This window comes from Amphibalanus amphitrite, unplaced genomic scaffold (genome assembly GCF_019059575.1).
Source record: "Amphibalanus amphitrite isolate SeventyFive unplaced genomic scaffold, NRLGWU_Aamphi_draft 000047F_arrow, whole genome shotgun sequence".
NCBI lineage: Eukaryota > Metazoa > Arthropoda > Thecostraca > Balanomorpha > Balanidae > Amphibalanus > Amphibalanus amphitrite.
The window spans coordinates 1,381,198-1,396,551 of NW_024881543.1; the positions used below are offsets into that span (position 1 = coordinate 1,381,198).

The following is a 15,354-nucleotide window of genomic DNA, read 5'->3' on the forward strand; positions in this document are numbered from 1 at the left end:
GCATGTTTATTATGTCCCTACGTAGGGTCCTTAGGGATTCGACACAGACCCCCAGGGTTCACACTGCTATCCGAGGGCTCCAGGCTCACCCTGGGCCTAGTCTCTTAGCGCCCGCCGCCCACACTGGCTTCCGAGGGCCCCACCCTGGGCTCGGAAAGCCCTAAAGCACCACGTACACGTAAATATTTGAGGTGACCCACGCCGATCTCCGGGATCCTAAGCATGCTTCTGAGAGTCAGCACCGACCCTGAGTGGCCTAAAATGACCTGGAAGTCCCAAACCTATCTCTAAGGAATCCCTTGCCGCTATGCCGTGCGTAGCTTTTGGTTCCGTTTAACAGTTTTTGTTCGCGTTTGCATCGCTTCCCTTCACACGAAAAACGAGAAACTTTTGTTCGCACTCGAGTGAACAAAACACTTCCTCTCACTGGAGCAAAGATGAATTACTTCCGATTCATACTTCCGACATTCACTCTCCGCCGAACGCCCAACTTAGCTACGATCAGGGGATGGGATAAGTCCTATGCATTTCACGTAAAACCTCTGCGTGCATGCGTGAATGGAGGTTTTAGCAGGGTGATCCGATTAAATGGAGCGTTTTCACCTTTTTCTGGGCAATGATCATGAGCGTCGAGCGTCTGCACAGGGGCCCTCTGCAGTGCGTCGGCAATCGCAGCCACTATATACTATAATTCTACCAGTCGTTTTTGTCATTAAATTTCAAAATTTCGAATTTTTCTGTAAAAAAAATACATGTCATAGCTAGAAGGAAACCTTTGTCACCATCGGATTCCTTTCACCATTGCGCGTCGAATGATATGTAAAACGAGTGAGTAAAGACTGGGGAAAGGCAAGTTTTAACACAAAAGTTGGTTTTGCCCCCCCCAACCGAAAATCTCTGGCGACGCCTATGGTCTCATTAGACCGCGCGGAAGAGTCTAACCCAACAAAACAGACATTAACGAAGTAGTCTTGGTGCGCTCGTAGCTTGTTACGAAACTGAGTGGTCACCAGTTGTTGCTACCTTATACGGATAGCCGGCAGGACGCCTACTGGTTGACTTGACCTGATCTGACCCGAACTGGCCTAAATGCATGAAGATATCATCATTAATCTGTGATCAAAACTAACATGACATTGGTGATCAGCATCCCGAAAACTCCTGTGGCAACCTTACCAAGTTCTAACACGTCCCGCTTTTCCCGATTTTTGGGTCATTGACCTGACCTGGAAGGTCAGCCAATGACGTAGGACCGTAAAATTGGGTGGCATCGGCTTCCTCTCCTCACGGGAAGCACGTTCGTTTTTTCTGCGAAGCTTTAGCTTGATCGGGCCGAACGGCAAGGCCACGGACGCCTCCCCTCCATAGTTAGATGCTGACAAAACTCGAATACGGCGAGGGGACAGCAGGCGTGGCGTACCTATATGGAACATTTTAGTGCTAACTGTCCTGATACATTTATGCCATAGGAGACGTCGTATCAGTTTTATTGTTTACCACATAAACAAAACCACTTACACTATTTGTCAAAATCACTCCGATGAAAGAATCACCTAGAAACATGTTAAAGATGTTACGAAGGCTTGATAAGAACACGATAAACCAAAATTACTTAATTGACAGGGCTGTCAATGACCAGGCTCCTGGTCATATGGCAGTCAGTTGATCCCGGACCAGTGCCATTATAACGCTCAAAAACACAGCACGATCAAACGCACCAGCACCCACATACCCACTCGCGATCTGACGAGGTGAACACACAGAACAATGCAGACATCGACCTTCGCTCCCATCCCGAACACATTTGAAGTAGGCATATTATCACAGTACAGCGTGCATCCCGCGCTGGTAAAAATGGTGCGACATAGTGCGCAGTGACAGTGAGCTCAAGGCGCACAGAGCATGGGCCCACGGGATCGTAATCAGTTCTGGCCGACCAGTGCGGCGGGAATTGATTAAGGCTGGTTATTACAATTTGGAAACTTAGATAAGTTAACCCGTGCCCCGTAGGGGGGGGGCCGAAACGGCCCCCCCCTGTCCTTTTCGGTCGATATCTCCTAAACGGCTGGAGATATCGCCACCAAACTTTCAGGACCCCTCCGGGCATCAATTTTACACATTGTGACCAAAAATTTTTCCAGAGGCTGTGATAGGTTGGCCACAAATGACGTCAGAGTGACGTCATGTTCTGTCATTTTCGACCGAAAAAAGACCTTCGCGAGAAGACCTGTCAGGCCTACAGCTTTGAAGATACAGAAAAATGATCAAGACATAAAAGGTGTAGAATTGACAGGGCTACAAAACTGCTATCTCGGATTTTTGAAATTTTTGAGTTTTGATCCCCAAAAATCAAAAAAGCATTTTTTTTATATATTAGCCAAAAAATCCAAAAAGTTTTTTGAGTTTCGAAAAAACCGGAATATATGTGATAGTGCCTACCGTCTTCTATCTACATACCAAATTTCAGATCGATACCTCGTTTTTTGGCCAAGTTATAGCGAAAAAACTGTTCAAAAATGATGACGTCAAATTTTCAAACTCAATTTTTGGCAATTCTAGAACTCGTAGAGCAAAACAAAGACCACCATTAGACTCCCCGTGACGAGCTGCATCGAATGGATACCCATTTTATGCAAAAATATCAACTTTGAAATTTGACCTAATTTGACCTGACCTTGACCTGACCTTCACCAAAACGTGACCTAGGCTGGCCCCAAAGGCTGCCTAACCCACATAATCGCATTTGTCATGTAAAATGGACCATAAAACATGTATCACACGACACATTCATATTGTGACCCCCGGTGACCTGACCTCGCTGTGACCTGACCTGGTATCAGTGACCTCAGATAGCAAAGTATGTGTTTGACGAACAATATACCATCGATGGTTTTCAATAAATTACCAATTTACTCGATTTCACAGCACATTTCTTGAATTGCCTGTGAACGGTGAAAATCTGACCTTTGACCTGACCTGTGACGTCATCGGTTTGACCTAGGTCAATGAAATTTGGTCACAAGGTAGTTCCCGGGTAGGGCTATCAAACGCCGTTTGAATTTTGAAAATCGGCCGGTAACTTTCCGAGATCTTAGGGGGGGCCGAAACGGCCCCCCCCCCCCTACGGGTGGTAGGGTCCGCCGGTAGCCCTACGGGGCGCGGGTTAATCATTTTGCAGTATGTCAGCTACTAAATGGGTTCATCTCAGTGTCGTCGGACGCGTTAAAAGTAACGTTCGAACGTTTTGATCTTCCCGTTCATTCCTTACGTAGAGTTTTTTCCCCATTGATTCAGAGAAGTGGGCGCTGGCTAAAAGGAAGCAGTATCACGACTACGTCACTCAGGACGACGCATTCGAACCGCTCAAACAGACTTCATTAAACGCTGACACGTCGCATGTGGTCCCTGGTGTGCATACAGTGTCACATGAGCTGACACATTGGACAGAACAGCACGCAAGCTCCCATAAAATATAAATACCGGCATAGTGCTCACATACTTCTGCTTAGCAGAAAGTCTCAGTGTGTAAGCTCTTCACAGAATTAACTGAGCGACAGCAGGAGTCGTCAGGAGGCGATAAAAGCATACAAGCATACATAAAAGCATGCATGTCCCGCCACTCGTACAGAACAATAAAGAAGACGCACTTTTAAGTTCTCGCATATAAGCAAAACGACGGCCATGAATAAAAATAGGTTGGATTCTTTTTTTCTACGAAGCTCCACATCTGTAATTTCACAAATTATTGGGCTCTAGCGTTCACAATCTTATATGAAATTATTGATAACCTAAAATGCGGGAAATGCATCCGAACAAAGGCGTAAAATTAATGTGGTAAATAATTATATCAAATCGATCCATGCGATGCCCCCCCTTGACAATTAATTGTGATAAGCCGATGTAAAAGTTGCGTCGAACTTTTCACATTTAGATACGGAAATACGCCCGATATATAAGACAGGCAATACAAGCTATGCAACAGCGCACAAGCACCTGACTAGGCCATCGCCTTACAACCATTATTGACGACCGACATGGAAAGAGTCCATGACTCCGTGGGAACAGTTTTGTGGACGGCGGAGATCACTAGCGGCCATCCCCAGTGTCCGTTTGACTGGAGGGAGCACTGGGCATCATTGCTAGTCACTAGTCATCGGTGTGGTCACTAGTCTACGATCCACTGCCACCGTTTGAGCTCGACAAGGAACAAGAGCTCTAAGCTCGTCACAGGCACCAGCACTGTCGGCACACGCCGCCACTGCCTTACAATAAAAGCAACTGGCACGAATGTCTACACTACACTTTGTATCCAGCCCCAGCGGCTGAACCTCGTATTGGACTAGTATGGCATCGCATGTATGAACTCGTGAAAGTCATGTCTTGTGCTCCTCCCCGACCCGTTCTATGACTCTCAGCAGGGACCCGTCGAATCGTAACACCACCAGACAGGCCTCTTTGGTCACGTGGACACATCCGTGATCGCTGTCGTCCCCCTGGAGGCCCCGGCCGTGCAGCTGGTCACCCCCGGCGCCGGGTCGCTCGCCCCGTTCTCCACCGCTCCTCGCACGGATGAGCCCACCACCTTCACTGGCCCGTCGGCGGGCGGCGGTAGCCGCCCCGCTGTGCCGTAGTACTCGTACGGCGGCGGCAGACGGTCCACCGACCCTCTCGGCGCGCGCACGGACGTCGCTCGCCGCGCTGAGCTCAGCGGACGCCGGGTGAACGCGGGCAGCGTGGACGCCGAGCTGCTGTGGAAGCCGAGCGCCACGCGCACCCGGTCGGTGAACTTCCCCAGGCCTCGCTCGTGTGTGCGCGCCACCTCCAGCAGGAGGTCGGGCAGCAGGCAGACGGTGACGAGCAGCAGCTGCAGCAGCCACAGAGCCGGGGAGCTAGCGACCATCTCGTACACGCCGAACATGGTGCTGTTGTCCAGAATCGGACTGCCGAGCAGAAGGAGAGAGGGGAGAAGTGATCAGAAGGGCCAGATCCAATGATCAGCTAGCAAATGTCATTTGTCTGAGATGAGGTCAACTGGGTTCAGAGAAAGGAAGAGCTGTCCTGATCGGCGCCTGGGTAGAAGTGGCATGAATATTCGACGGACAAGACAGTATCTAAATGCTAATTGCGTACAAGAGAGGTACACTGACCCTGTCCCAACGTACTCCGTTTCAAAACATCGGCTAAAGCTGCATTCAGAAAGATAAACGGTTGCCGAGAGTCGACTTGTGGTGGATTACTTACATCCTTAGGATTGAATAAACTGCAGTGAGGAATATGCAGACGAGGCTTCCACAGAAGAAAAGCCAGAAAATCCACGTCATGTATCTGCTCATGATGATCATCTGAAAAAGGAGAAAACGTTTTACATTTTTTTTTTGCTACAATTGGAAACAAGTAAGCAACGAACGCCATACGAGTATAACAGCATTTCAAGTCGACAGTCTTCAAGTCGACAGAATAACCAACTGCCTCCTTTTTTTCTTGATTGGTATAGCAGCATTCTTTTATCCTCTCGCGGCATAACTCGCTGTTCGATACCTTCAAGTTGACGACGAAGACGATGATCTGGCAGATGACCGTGCCGAAGGCATAGACGCCCATCATGCGACCGGACTCGACCATGATGGGGTCGGCTCGCCAGGTGTACCATACTAAGAAGTAGGGCACACTGGCGTGCCAAAGACCTGTGGGGATCCGAGCGGTCACCAGAGGTCCGAACGTCGTCACAAGAAGATTGGTCATTGATGTGAACGTGTAAAACGCCGGCTTCGAAATAGCTGATCACTACAGATACATTTCGTGATAAATTTATATGCGACGAAATATATGGATAAAATGATACCGGTCAATCGGAGTAATTAGCTAGCTAACAGCGAAAGCCAAATAAATCAGCACAGCCATCACGCCGAACACTTGAACACCGTATCGATGCTAACCGAGAAGAGTCCACTTGACGAACTCGCCCCAGCCGAGCAGCACGTTCTTCCCGAAGCGCTGGTAGATGTCGGGGCTTCTGCTGAGCGTCTCGGCAGGGATGTCCTGCTCGAGAATCCCGTAGGCCAGCGGCAGGGCGGCGGTGTAGAACACGTTGTAGAAGGTGAGGAACAGGCTGTCGTACAGACTCTGGAACGGAGGGAGCATCAGTAGGTAACTGAACAAGACAGAAAACTGGTGAATCATTCAACGTACTGAGGACGGCACCAAGAAAAACGTCAACTCTGGGTACGATTGAGGCTTGAATCGTGTCATTTTCTAGCTCACCGTGGTGGAGAAGTAGTTGCTGAACGCGAAGAACAGCTGCGGAGTGATGAAGGCGACGTTCTTGTAGAAGGAGTACTGCACCAGGTTGGCCAGTCGCACGTAGTACCAGTGGCCGTGAACCAGCAGAATGCGGCTCAGGAACCGGAACCGTCCGAAGGAGAAGTCGGAGCAGCGCGCTGCCTGACGACCCTCCCGACCCACCAGTCCTGCGGGCGGAGAGAAACAATCAGTCAGATACCAGAGCAAGGCTAAGAGCCCAGAAAGCTGCTAGATCCTGTTATACGACTGCCATAGGTCAACCACGTAAAGAAGACAATATCTGACTTCTGAGTCGAATATCTGAGCTATCAAAGTTTTACATTTTACAGGGCAATTTGTTTTGCTCGATATCTGCAATGCCATAATGAAACGACCATGATGAAACCCGGTCGATCGCCATTAAATGATTCAAAACACTTCGCCACTATCTATGTACGTTCATCCGACACCGTCCACTCTATTGGCAGGTCGGACACTTGTCATAGAATCACTTGTAAATCCAAGGGCAGCTCACCGAAGCCGACGTGCGCCTCCTGGATCATGGAGACGTCGTTGGCTCCGTCCCCGATGGCGGCCGTGATCGGACGCTCCTTGGAGTACTTGACCAGCTTCACCATCTGTCGATAAAAAGCAGACAATCTCTGTCAGAAGGACAGCATGGAGTCGAGAAGAAATTGAATGCAAAAAGATTTGCAAATTAATTCGTATGAAGGCGATAAGGTGCAACAATTCCTTGAAATCTGTGAAATTTTATGTGCAATATTCATGTTCGCAAATGAGAATCGATGGATTGAGTCTTACTTATGATATTCAAAACTTACGACATTCAAACATCTTTCATATCGCGCGGTCGGAGTTGGCGATGAGGAAATGGTAGGCGTTCCGGTACAGTCTACCTTCAGGCGCTCACTACTACCGCCATCTATCAGCAGCGGTGTAAGGTCTGCGGGACAGTCTAACTCGCGCTAAGTACCAGCGCCATCTATGAGCAGCAATGAATGGTATGCGGGACAGCCTACCTTCAGGCGCTGATTACTATTTACTAGCGTCATCTATGAGCAGCGATGTAAGATATGCGGGACAGTCTAACTTCAGGCGCTCACTACTAATGCCATCTATGAGCAGTGATGTAAGATGTGCGGTACAGCCTACCTTCAGGCGTTTGCTCCAGGCTGAGACGGCCTTATAAGTTATATGTATGTACATACATACATACGTATGTACAGGGTGTCCCATAATTACCTGGACATTGTTAATTAGCGTATAAAATAAGGCAAACATGATTGCGCTTTTTTCTTTTTACCGTCCTATATAGTCAACTAGGGTGGCTGTGAAATAGCACATGCAAGAGACACGCTTGTTACAAGATCAGCCGACAATGATGGAAAATGCCAGCCATTGCTGGTCTCAGTTGTTTTACGGGTCTCCCGAAACGGGGTGTAGGCCTGTTTTCTTTGACCTCTTGCCGGAGGATAATACGATCATATAAGATAAACTTGACATCAAAGTGTTCCCAGGCCATAAGGTATTATCCCCCAAAACAAAATTTCTGCCTACGCCACTTTTGCTGCGTTTTTTACATCTGGAGTGGAGAAGCTCCATGTCTGAACATTGCGCAACCTTTGGCTTCCAACAGATTTGGTTTCCAAAACAAACCCGATCATGGCCATTTGGTTCACGGCATCCAGTTTTCGCACTGGCAGAATATTACCGCAGTAGTACTCTGTGCTAACGGTTGTCTTTGGGCCATCATATCAAGCCCAATGGGTGCAAGGTGGCTCAAAATGTCTCACAATTTGATTTTCGACGGGTGCCTGGCCGTCTCTGCTGTTGGGGCGTTGTAGCCATCTGACGTTCACACACGCCTTTTTCGGGCGGTTCAAATGACATAATACCTTCGTTAGACCACAAAGTGTGCTTCAATATACTGCTTTGTTGTGTGTATTATGTTTTTGGGATGAATTGTAGTGATTTGCGCTGCTTTTCCCGTAGTTTTCGCATATTTTTTCTGGCGAAGGACCCCAAATTCCAAAATTTTGTCGAAGATAGTGGTGCAGAGTAGACTAATGTTTTGTAGATAATCCTGATCTATTGTTTAGCTAGTTTTTAGATAGATCGGTGACGTTTGTTGTCTATGACAAGAAACCACTTGTTTGACAACTGGTGCATGACCCTTTTTGGCCGAGCCCAAGCTTGTCAATTAGGTTTATCTCTTGCTCTCTCTGGCTTCGTTAGCTGATATAATTGCTCTTTGCTCAATCCTAACTGCTTGCAGATGAGCTGCTGAAGCTCTCCAGCAAAAACCATGCCGAAAGTCCGTTTACAAAGTTGAGAACGGGAGTTGATTCACCATGGTTGCCTATTAGTGGCTTAAGCTGAAAACGGGAAAGGACTACTCTTACTTGACTCTGGATAATAATTGATTCGAGTCGTTACCGGCCACCAAAAGCACACAGTCCCCAGTCTCGATAGCTAAGGGATATCTTATAAAAGTATGATGCTTGTATATCATTAGAAGCGGGCGCAGTCGTACTTTTAGCCAGAAAACAAATGTCCGGGTAATTCTGGGACACCCTGTAGGTACGTACTAACTAAGCGTTGAAGAAATTGATTCAGATTAAAATAAAGCATAATAATTTATTTGAGTTCGGTGTTTAGGACACGGTAGATAGGTATAGTACAATTATTACAAATTTTTCACTTTTTGCGTTGTTCTTTACCTCTGCCTTTTGCATCGGCGACATTCGGCAGCAGACGACCGCCTGACATCTGGTGGCGACATCGAGAAGCTGGTGGCGGGTGTCCCTGGAGTGAAGAGCCAGCGTAAGGCTCTCGCCGTCCAGCACCAGGCCGAAGTTACCGTGTATCTCCTGACCGGTCCGCAGGCTGGAGGGAGGAGCGATGGTCAGCGATGGGAGAGGTCAGAGTCGGACAGCTGAGCGTACTAAAACCCGCCTCTCAAAAATTGATCCCATTATCTCCAGCCCCAGGACCATATCAGCCACCAGAATCACATTATGACACCAATGTGTTACTTCAGCCTCTCCCTCCGTGACTCACTCGTGCTCGGCCAGCGCCTGTCGGAGCTCAGGCAGGGAGCGGAATCGGACCACCCGCAGCATGGTGGTACCGCGCTTAAAGTGGCCGCACGAGGTGGCAATGTTAACCGCCGTCTCCACCTTGTCCCCGGTCAGAACCCAGATCTGCCGGTCACGTGATGCACCAGGGGTCAGCAGCGGTGGAAGAGGGTGGACATGGTAGAACTCACGTGATCTGTGAATGTCATGTAGACGCCATTACTAAGCAATATCAGTTTACGCAGAATTGCAGAATTATTTGAATATTTTGCACGATCTATCGGTAAACTTTCGGAGTCTGACCTTGATTCCTGCCGCCCGCATGATCTCCAGCGTGGCTGGCACGCCCTCCTGGAGTTTGTCCTCGACTCCCGTGGCGCCCAGGAGCTCCATCTCCGACTCTATCTCAGACACTACCACCTGAACAGTACACACGGTACACACAGAGGAAGCCGTCAGCAGCTTACAAAAACGACAGCGAACAGCTGATGACGGCGAGAATGAACAGATACTATCAATTGTGAATTGGAATGACACGCCCTATTGAACTCCTCGTTGGCTGATTTGGATATTGTTCTGTCGCCTGAACTCAGTAAGTTTCTCGGCAAAACGCTACCTGGTGACGAAACTGTGAACTACCTCCCGAGCTCAGAGACTCTGGCGGACAAGTTACGAACTACATCCCTCGACTGCATAGTTGCAGTTGGTCCCTTACCCTGACTTTCTCCTCCCGTCGGTTCATGGATGATCTGGCCTGGTTCAGTTTCAGGGAGAATTCGTCCAGCTGGACCTTGGTGAGTTCGCGCCAGGCAAACACCAGTGTCCGCAAACCCAGCTGTGGGTGGATTGACACATGTCAAATGCTGAATGGCATGACGCTCAGCATTTATGGCACGTATTCAGCATTTATGTACGCGAGCAATCGAATGCACACTTATTATCAAGCAATAAAATTAACGAGTTTCGCCAGTAGGTACCGACATCTATGTCTAGTGTGACTACAAAACGTTTTATGACGCCGTTTTATCATCTTTTTGTTGTCCGTTTTATCATCTCTATCTCTTTGCAAGCTCATATTCGAATTCCCAACAATAATTTCCTTGCACCTATTGCTACGGCCTTGCCCATTGCCTCATTTAAACGAACTCCCTTCCAATGGACGGCGCTCGTCCCGTTATACACCCACCATAGCGTAGTAGTTGACGTGCTCCACGGTTCGTTCTTTGTCGCCCTCCACGCACTGCGCGAGTACCGTGCTGTCGGCGCCCTTACAGAGCAGCATCACACGGCCCTGGGCGTCCTCAACGATCACAGACATCCGCTTCCGATCTGTTGGTGAGGAATCGTAGCGTGAGAACGATATTGTGATATATTTACATATGGCTTCCATAATTCGTCATGGCTTTGAATGGCATCGCAAGTAAACCGTATAAAAAAAACAGGTTGAAAGTAAGATGGTTAAACAATAAAAAAAAACTAAAATTGTGTGCTCTTTATAACGGTTTGTATCGGACATTTAGCAGATACGTGTCGTATTATTTTGCCGCTTGCGAGCCGTGTGGGTCTAAAGCAATTAAATATAAAATGTGTCACTGTCCAGTTGCGGCCGGCTGGCCATGCGTGACCCAGCGATCACACCAAGGCTTTCAACCCACCGGGTTCTCGGGCCTCGACTGTGGCTGAGCTGCAAGGTCGCGTATCAACCGTCTGTAAATATCCGAGGGAATTCTGCAGTAAATAATATTAACCTTTCTATAGATATGACTTCGGATATGTTGATTGTAGGCCATTTTATCTCGCAATGCTCCTCCCAGTGCTGCGATTGCCTGTTCCCATCCCGTTACCATCGTTCATGGCCGATTATCGCGCCTGCAGTCTCGCGCTCAGTAAACATATCGCTCGGCTGTGGCGACATTGCTGCGTAGTACTCTCCTCGAGCCTCAGTCATAACGAGAACCTACTCTCCCACTGCGGCAAATTCTACGGCGTAGTTAATACTACTACGGTGCAACAAACGTAACGCTCAAAGGCTGCGACGCGCCATTCGTGAATGATAAGGCGCAGCGTGGCCTCCCACAGCTCTGCCCTTCAGCGGCACTCCATTGCTCATGAACGAGTGTTTGGCCTTGAAACGTCGAGGCAACAACGCAGCAGGAGAAACAGAATTAACCACCGCGTGAGCAGCATTTTATGAACTTTGCCGCTCAAGTCCGTTTAAATCTGTAATCTGTGCGGCACGTAACTAAAAGTGAAAAACAACTGGGCCGGGACTCTCGAGTGGGATTTCCCCTCTGATTGTGTAGCTCAGCTGAGTCTAGCTAAATACCGCAGTATGTTGACTGTTGAGTGTCCAAGGCCAGGGGCCCACTCCCCGCCCCCTCCCGACAGTGCACTGGCTGCGGGCTCGCCGGGACCGCCCACGCTACTCGTGCCTGGAGTCTGTCTCACGGAGAGGAACCTAACGCGACTGACGGGGATGGTCCACCACCACTGCAGTGCATTGGATGGCCTTGCCCCGCCCACGCGAGTACGGTGCACTGCAGGAGGCCCCAGCGGCGAGGGGCTGACGAGCTTAACACAACTGCTGAGGACTGATTGACGGACGGGCTATGTAAGAACTGGTTATCGGGATTATGTCTACTGACTGGCATGATTGCTATATTACTAAACTGGCTTCCAAATTGACGGGTCAGTGCGGATGTCGTTTTCGAAGCCAATATGTGATCAGACTTTAATGTTCTACAGGTTTTCACCCTCCATCAGATGCTAGGAAAATCACACTTGTGCCTTTAAAATCCGGCGCTTCGGGTTTCCTAATCCCTTTTCTAAGAAGCCAATAAAACCTTGTCGTTCTCGCAAGATGACCAATGCCCGCCATAACTCACCGGAGTCGAATTCCAGGACGTGAAGCCGTTTGTAGTATTTGACCTCTCCCTTTACCGTGACCTTGCAAATGTCGTCCGTGATCCCGCCGAACACGACGCCGAACCTGTAATAGGCAGCACGGTAAGAACAAGGCAACGTGGACCATGGTAAATGGAACTTTCAGATCTGTCACTGCAGCAGGCGTGTCACGACTCACGAACGCGCATCCCCCTCTCATAGCGTGTTTTGCCATTCTGGAGGACGTCGTTCTGAGTGGGCAATGGTGTGCAAAAGGAACGCTGACAGCCACACACACTCGGCCAATTAAGACGCCATCCAGTCAGCCCGGAACACTTGCTGACAGACAGTCAACAGTAGCACCTTGGTCAACAGTTGCACGGCCGTCAACAGGGCTAACGATGTTGACAGTTGTCAAACGTTAACGGTTCGAGACGCTCCACACTCTGAGATGTCAGTGACCGACGGGCGCTTGACTCGGTAAATAAGGCTGACCTTCGCGGCTATTTATTTACATCGGAAAACGTTTAGTGGATATTCCGCATTTCCTAGTCTTTTCATTGCTTTTTTATGGATTTCTTTTTCAAAACATTTTATCATATACTTACTCCTATCGAATAGCGAAACAGAGTGTGTTATGCTACAATCTCTGTGTCGTCTTGATTCTTGAAGCTCTTCTATATATATTTGATTCTGGTCGGTCTACCTCCATTTGATCTGACCTGACCTGACCTGGTTTCGGTCACTGACCTGCTGCACGCCTCGACCAGCGCCTTTTCGTCGGGGCTGCTGGCCTGGTATCTGGGCAGCAGGTCGTCTGCGGTGGCCTCAGTGACCTGGACGGTGTGACACAGCGCCAGAGCTGTCAGAAAGCCGTCCAGCTCCGCCATCTGAAACGCAAAAACGGCAATTTTAGGGACGGCTTGAGTTGGTAATGGTCTCTCTGGGCCGAAGTTGTAAAAGGGTGTGGTAGGAACTCTTCCTAACTTTATCACTTAAGAAAAATGGCAAAAACAATGAAAATATAAATAGCTAGTGGTGTAAACAAAACGATGTTTTGACAGTCTCATTTGTGCCGATCGTGTCTCACCCTCATTTCGGGTGAGATCCTCTGGAGTGCGGCCTGACCCCGTCTGCGGGAGTCGTGCAGCTGGAGCTCGCCGTTCACCTCCTTGTAGTTGAGTCCGGCCACCGAACAGTGGTGGAACTGCATCACGTTTTCCGTCAGCGTGCCCGTCTTGTCTGAGAATAGGTACTCCACCTGAGGGAGGGGCGTCAGAGGTCAGAGTGGCCGAGAGCAGGTGCTCCACCTGTGGGAGGGGTGTCAGAGGTCAGAGTGGCCGGGAACAGGTACTTCACCTGCGGGGCAGAGTAGAGTTCAAGGCAGGCCGGGGCTTGGTAGGATCAGAAAACATATTTGTCCATGATGATTTATGAAAAAGTTGTCGATGTCAGTTGTTCTATTGCTGCGGCGTCGCTGCACTAACCTGCCCGAGCTCCTCGTTCAGGTCTGACGTGTTGGCCTTTGGTCGGATTCCCTCGTACTCCAGCTCTTCGTCCCACTCGAGGAACCGCGTGCCGGCAAACTTCACCATTTCTTAGGAGAAACAAACATAACGAGCGATGTCAGCTTTTACATAAAGTCATGCATGAATCGGTGATTGGCGAAAATTCACATATCAAAGTTTGTTTTTGTAGAAAAAAAAATTACCGACATGCCAAACCTGAGAAGAGCCCGAAGAAGCAGCGACATTGCCAGTTGACTTACCGACGGTGACGTAGAGCGATATGGGTATGATGTAGTTGAAGATGACCAGGAAGGAGAAGATGGTGTTGATCGGGGCGAACTCCTCCTCAGGCAGGTACCAGGGTGACCCTGTCAGAAGTAGAAATATCCAATCAGTACGACTGAGACGTCAGATGACAACAAACGACATAGTGCATGAAGATTGTAACTAGTACCAACGTTTCTACATAGCTGGAATAAATTGAATGTGATGAGATTAACTATTTATATAGATGTTTGTTGCTTGCCTTTATTCGCTCTCCTACCTACCTCACCAGCAATAGCTATGGCTGGGACTCTGTCCAATAATTCATGATCAAGCAAACTGACATTCCTAAGCGAAGCCTAATAAATGGCTAGCTCGTGACACATTTTTGGACGAATTCCATGCTGATGCAAGAAGCACAACAAGCACAGCGCGCGGAATCTCACAGCGCTCTAGCCAAGTGTCACTGTCACCACAATCCGCTGAGCTGTTTGCCCCTGTCCATTCTGTCCGCCCGAGGCCCGCGATGTGGGGCCGGCTGGGTGAATTTGTTTGTTTGTTTGTTTGTTTTGTTGGGTTAGGCCCTTTCGGTCGACAAGACCATTGCAGAGCCGGAAGGATGATAGGAATTAGGGGGAGACATTGGTCTGGGCAGGCACCCTAGTGAGTCGCCGGGGCTGAGCTCGTCCAGAGGACAGGCCACCCAGCCCCAAGGCACTCACTGCACCCGGCTACGGGGTGCGCTCCCTCAGGAGCAGCGGTGCCGCTCCAAGGGAGCAGCCCGCATGAGATAAAGTTGCCTGTCCAGCCCGGAGGGGGGTTGCGGCTTGGAGGAGAAGGATTTCAGTATCCTGAGGATAGAAGCACGGATAGGCTGGGTGAATTGCGGGGGCTGCACTATGTAGCTGGGTGATTGGTCCTTCTTACCGGAATGATCCGAGTCTTGCATCTATTGTCCCTCTATGAGGGCGGATGAGGGACAATGAGGCAAGATTTAAGGGAATACTTTTAAAGGAGCGTGACCTGACCTCACGGCTCGTGAGAAGCGGGGACTCCCTAGGCACTGCGTCGCGCGTCTTACCACTTTACCAGCGGTACCAAGACCGCAAGTCAGTGCACTCGCATCATACATTGGCGTCCGGTTATGCGAAGTTGTACGGTTTTGCGCAACGTTCTCCTGTGTGTTCTTTTGAATTATGCATGTCTGTTTGCGATGAGGGAAGCGAGGAGCTCCACTCGTTAAGAAGTTTTATCGTGAAAGTTGGTGTGGATATTATGTTAACTGGAAGGTAAAATGACACCTTTTATTGAAATGTAATTTA

General features: G+C 49.1%; 1 protein-coding gene across 2 annotated transcripts in view; it reads right to left on the reverse strand.

Moving 5' to 3' along the window:
• Positions 1-1,471: 1,471 nt before the first annotated feature.
• LOC122377599 (phospholipid-transporting ATPase IF-like) overlaps positions 1,472-15,354 on the reverse strand; it is a 36,353-nt gene continuing 22,470 nt past the window's right edge. For both annotated transcript variants that reach the window (XM_043357812.1, XM_043357813.1), the window contains 16 exons: positions 14,029-14,136; positions 13,748-13,857; positions 13,351-13,521; positions 13,011-13,150; positions 12,263-12,366; positions 10,564-10,706; positions 10,093-10,212; positions 9,681-9,797; positions 9,361-9,503; positions 9,021-9,186; positions 6,815-6,917; positions 6,262-6,467; positions 5,937-6,123; positions 5,539-5,684; positions 5,242-5,342; positions 1,472-4,940 (listed from right to left, as the gene is read on the reverse strand). In XM_043357812.1, coding sequence (XP_043213747.1) covers positions 4,460-4,940; positions 5,242-5,342; positions 5,539-5,684; positions 5,937-6,123; positions 6,262-6,467; positions 6,815-6,917; positions 9,021-9,186; positions 9,361-9,503; positions 9,681-9,797; positions 10,093-10,212; positions 10,564-10,706; positions 12,263-12,366; positions 13,011-13,150; positions 13,351-13,521; positions 13,748-13,857; positions 14,029-14,136 — 2,546 coding nt within the window. In that variant the 3' untranslated portion in view covers positions 1,472-4,459. The remainder of the gene's footprint in view (positions 4,941-5,241; positions 5,343-5,538; positions 5,685-5,936; positions 6,124-6,261; positions 6,468-6,814; positions 6,918-9,020; positions 9,187-9,360; positions 9,504-9,680; positions 9,798-10,092; positions 10,213-10,563; positions 10,707-12,262; positions 12,367-13,010; positions 13,151-13,350; positions 13,522-13,747; positions 13,858-14,028; positions 14,137-15,354) is intronic.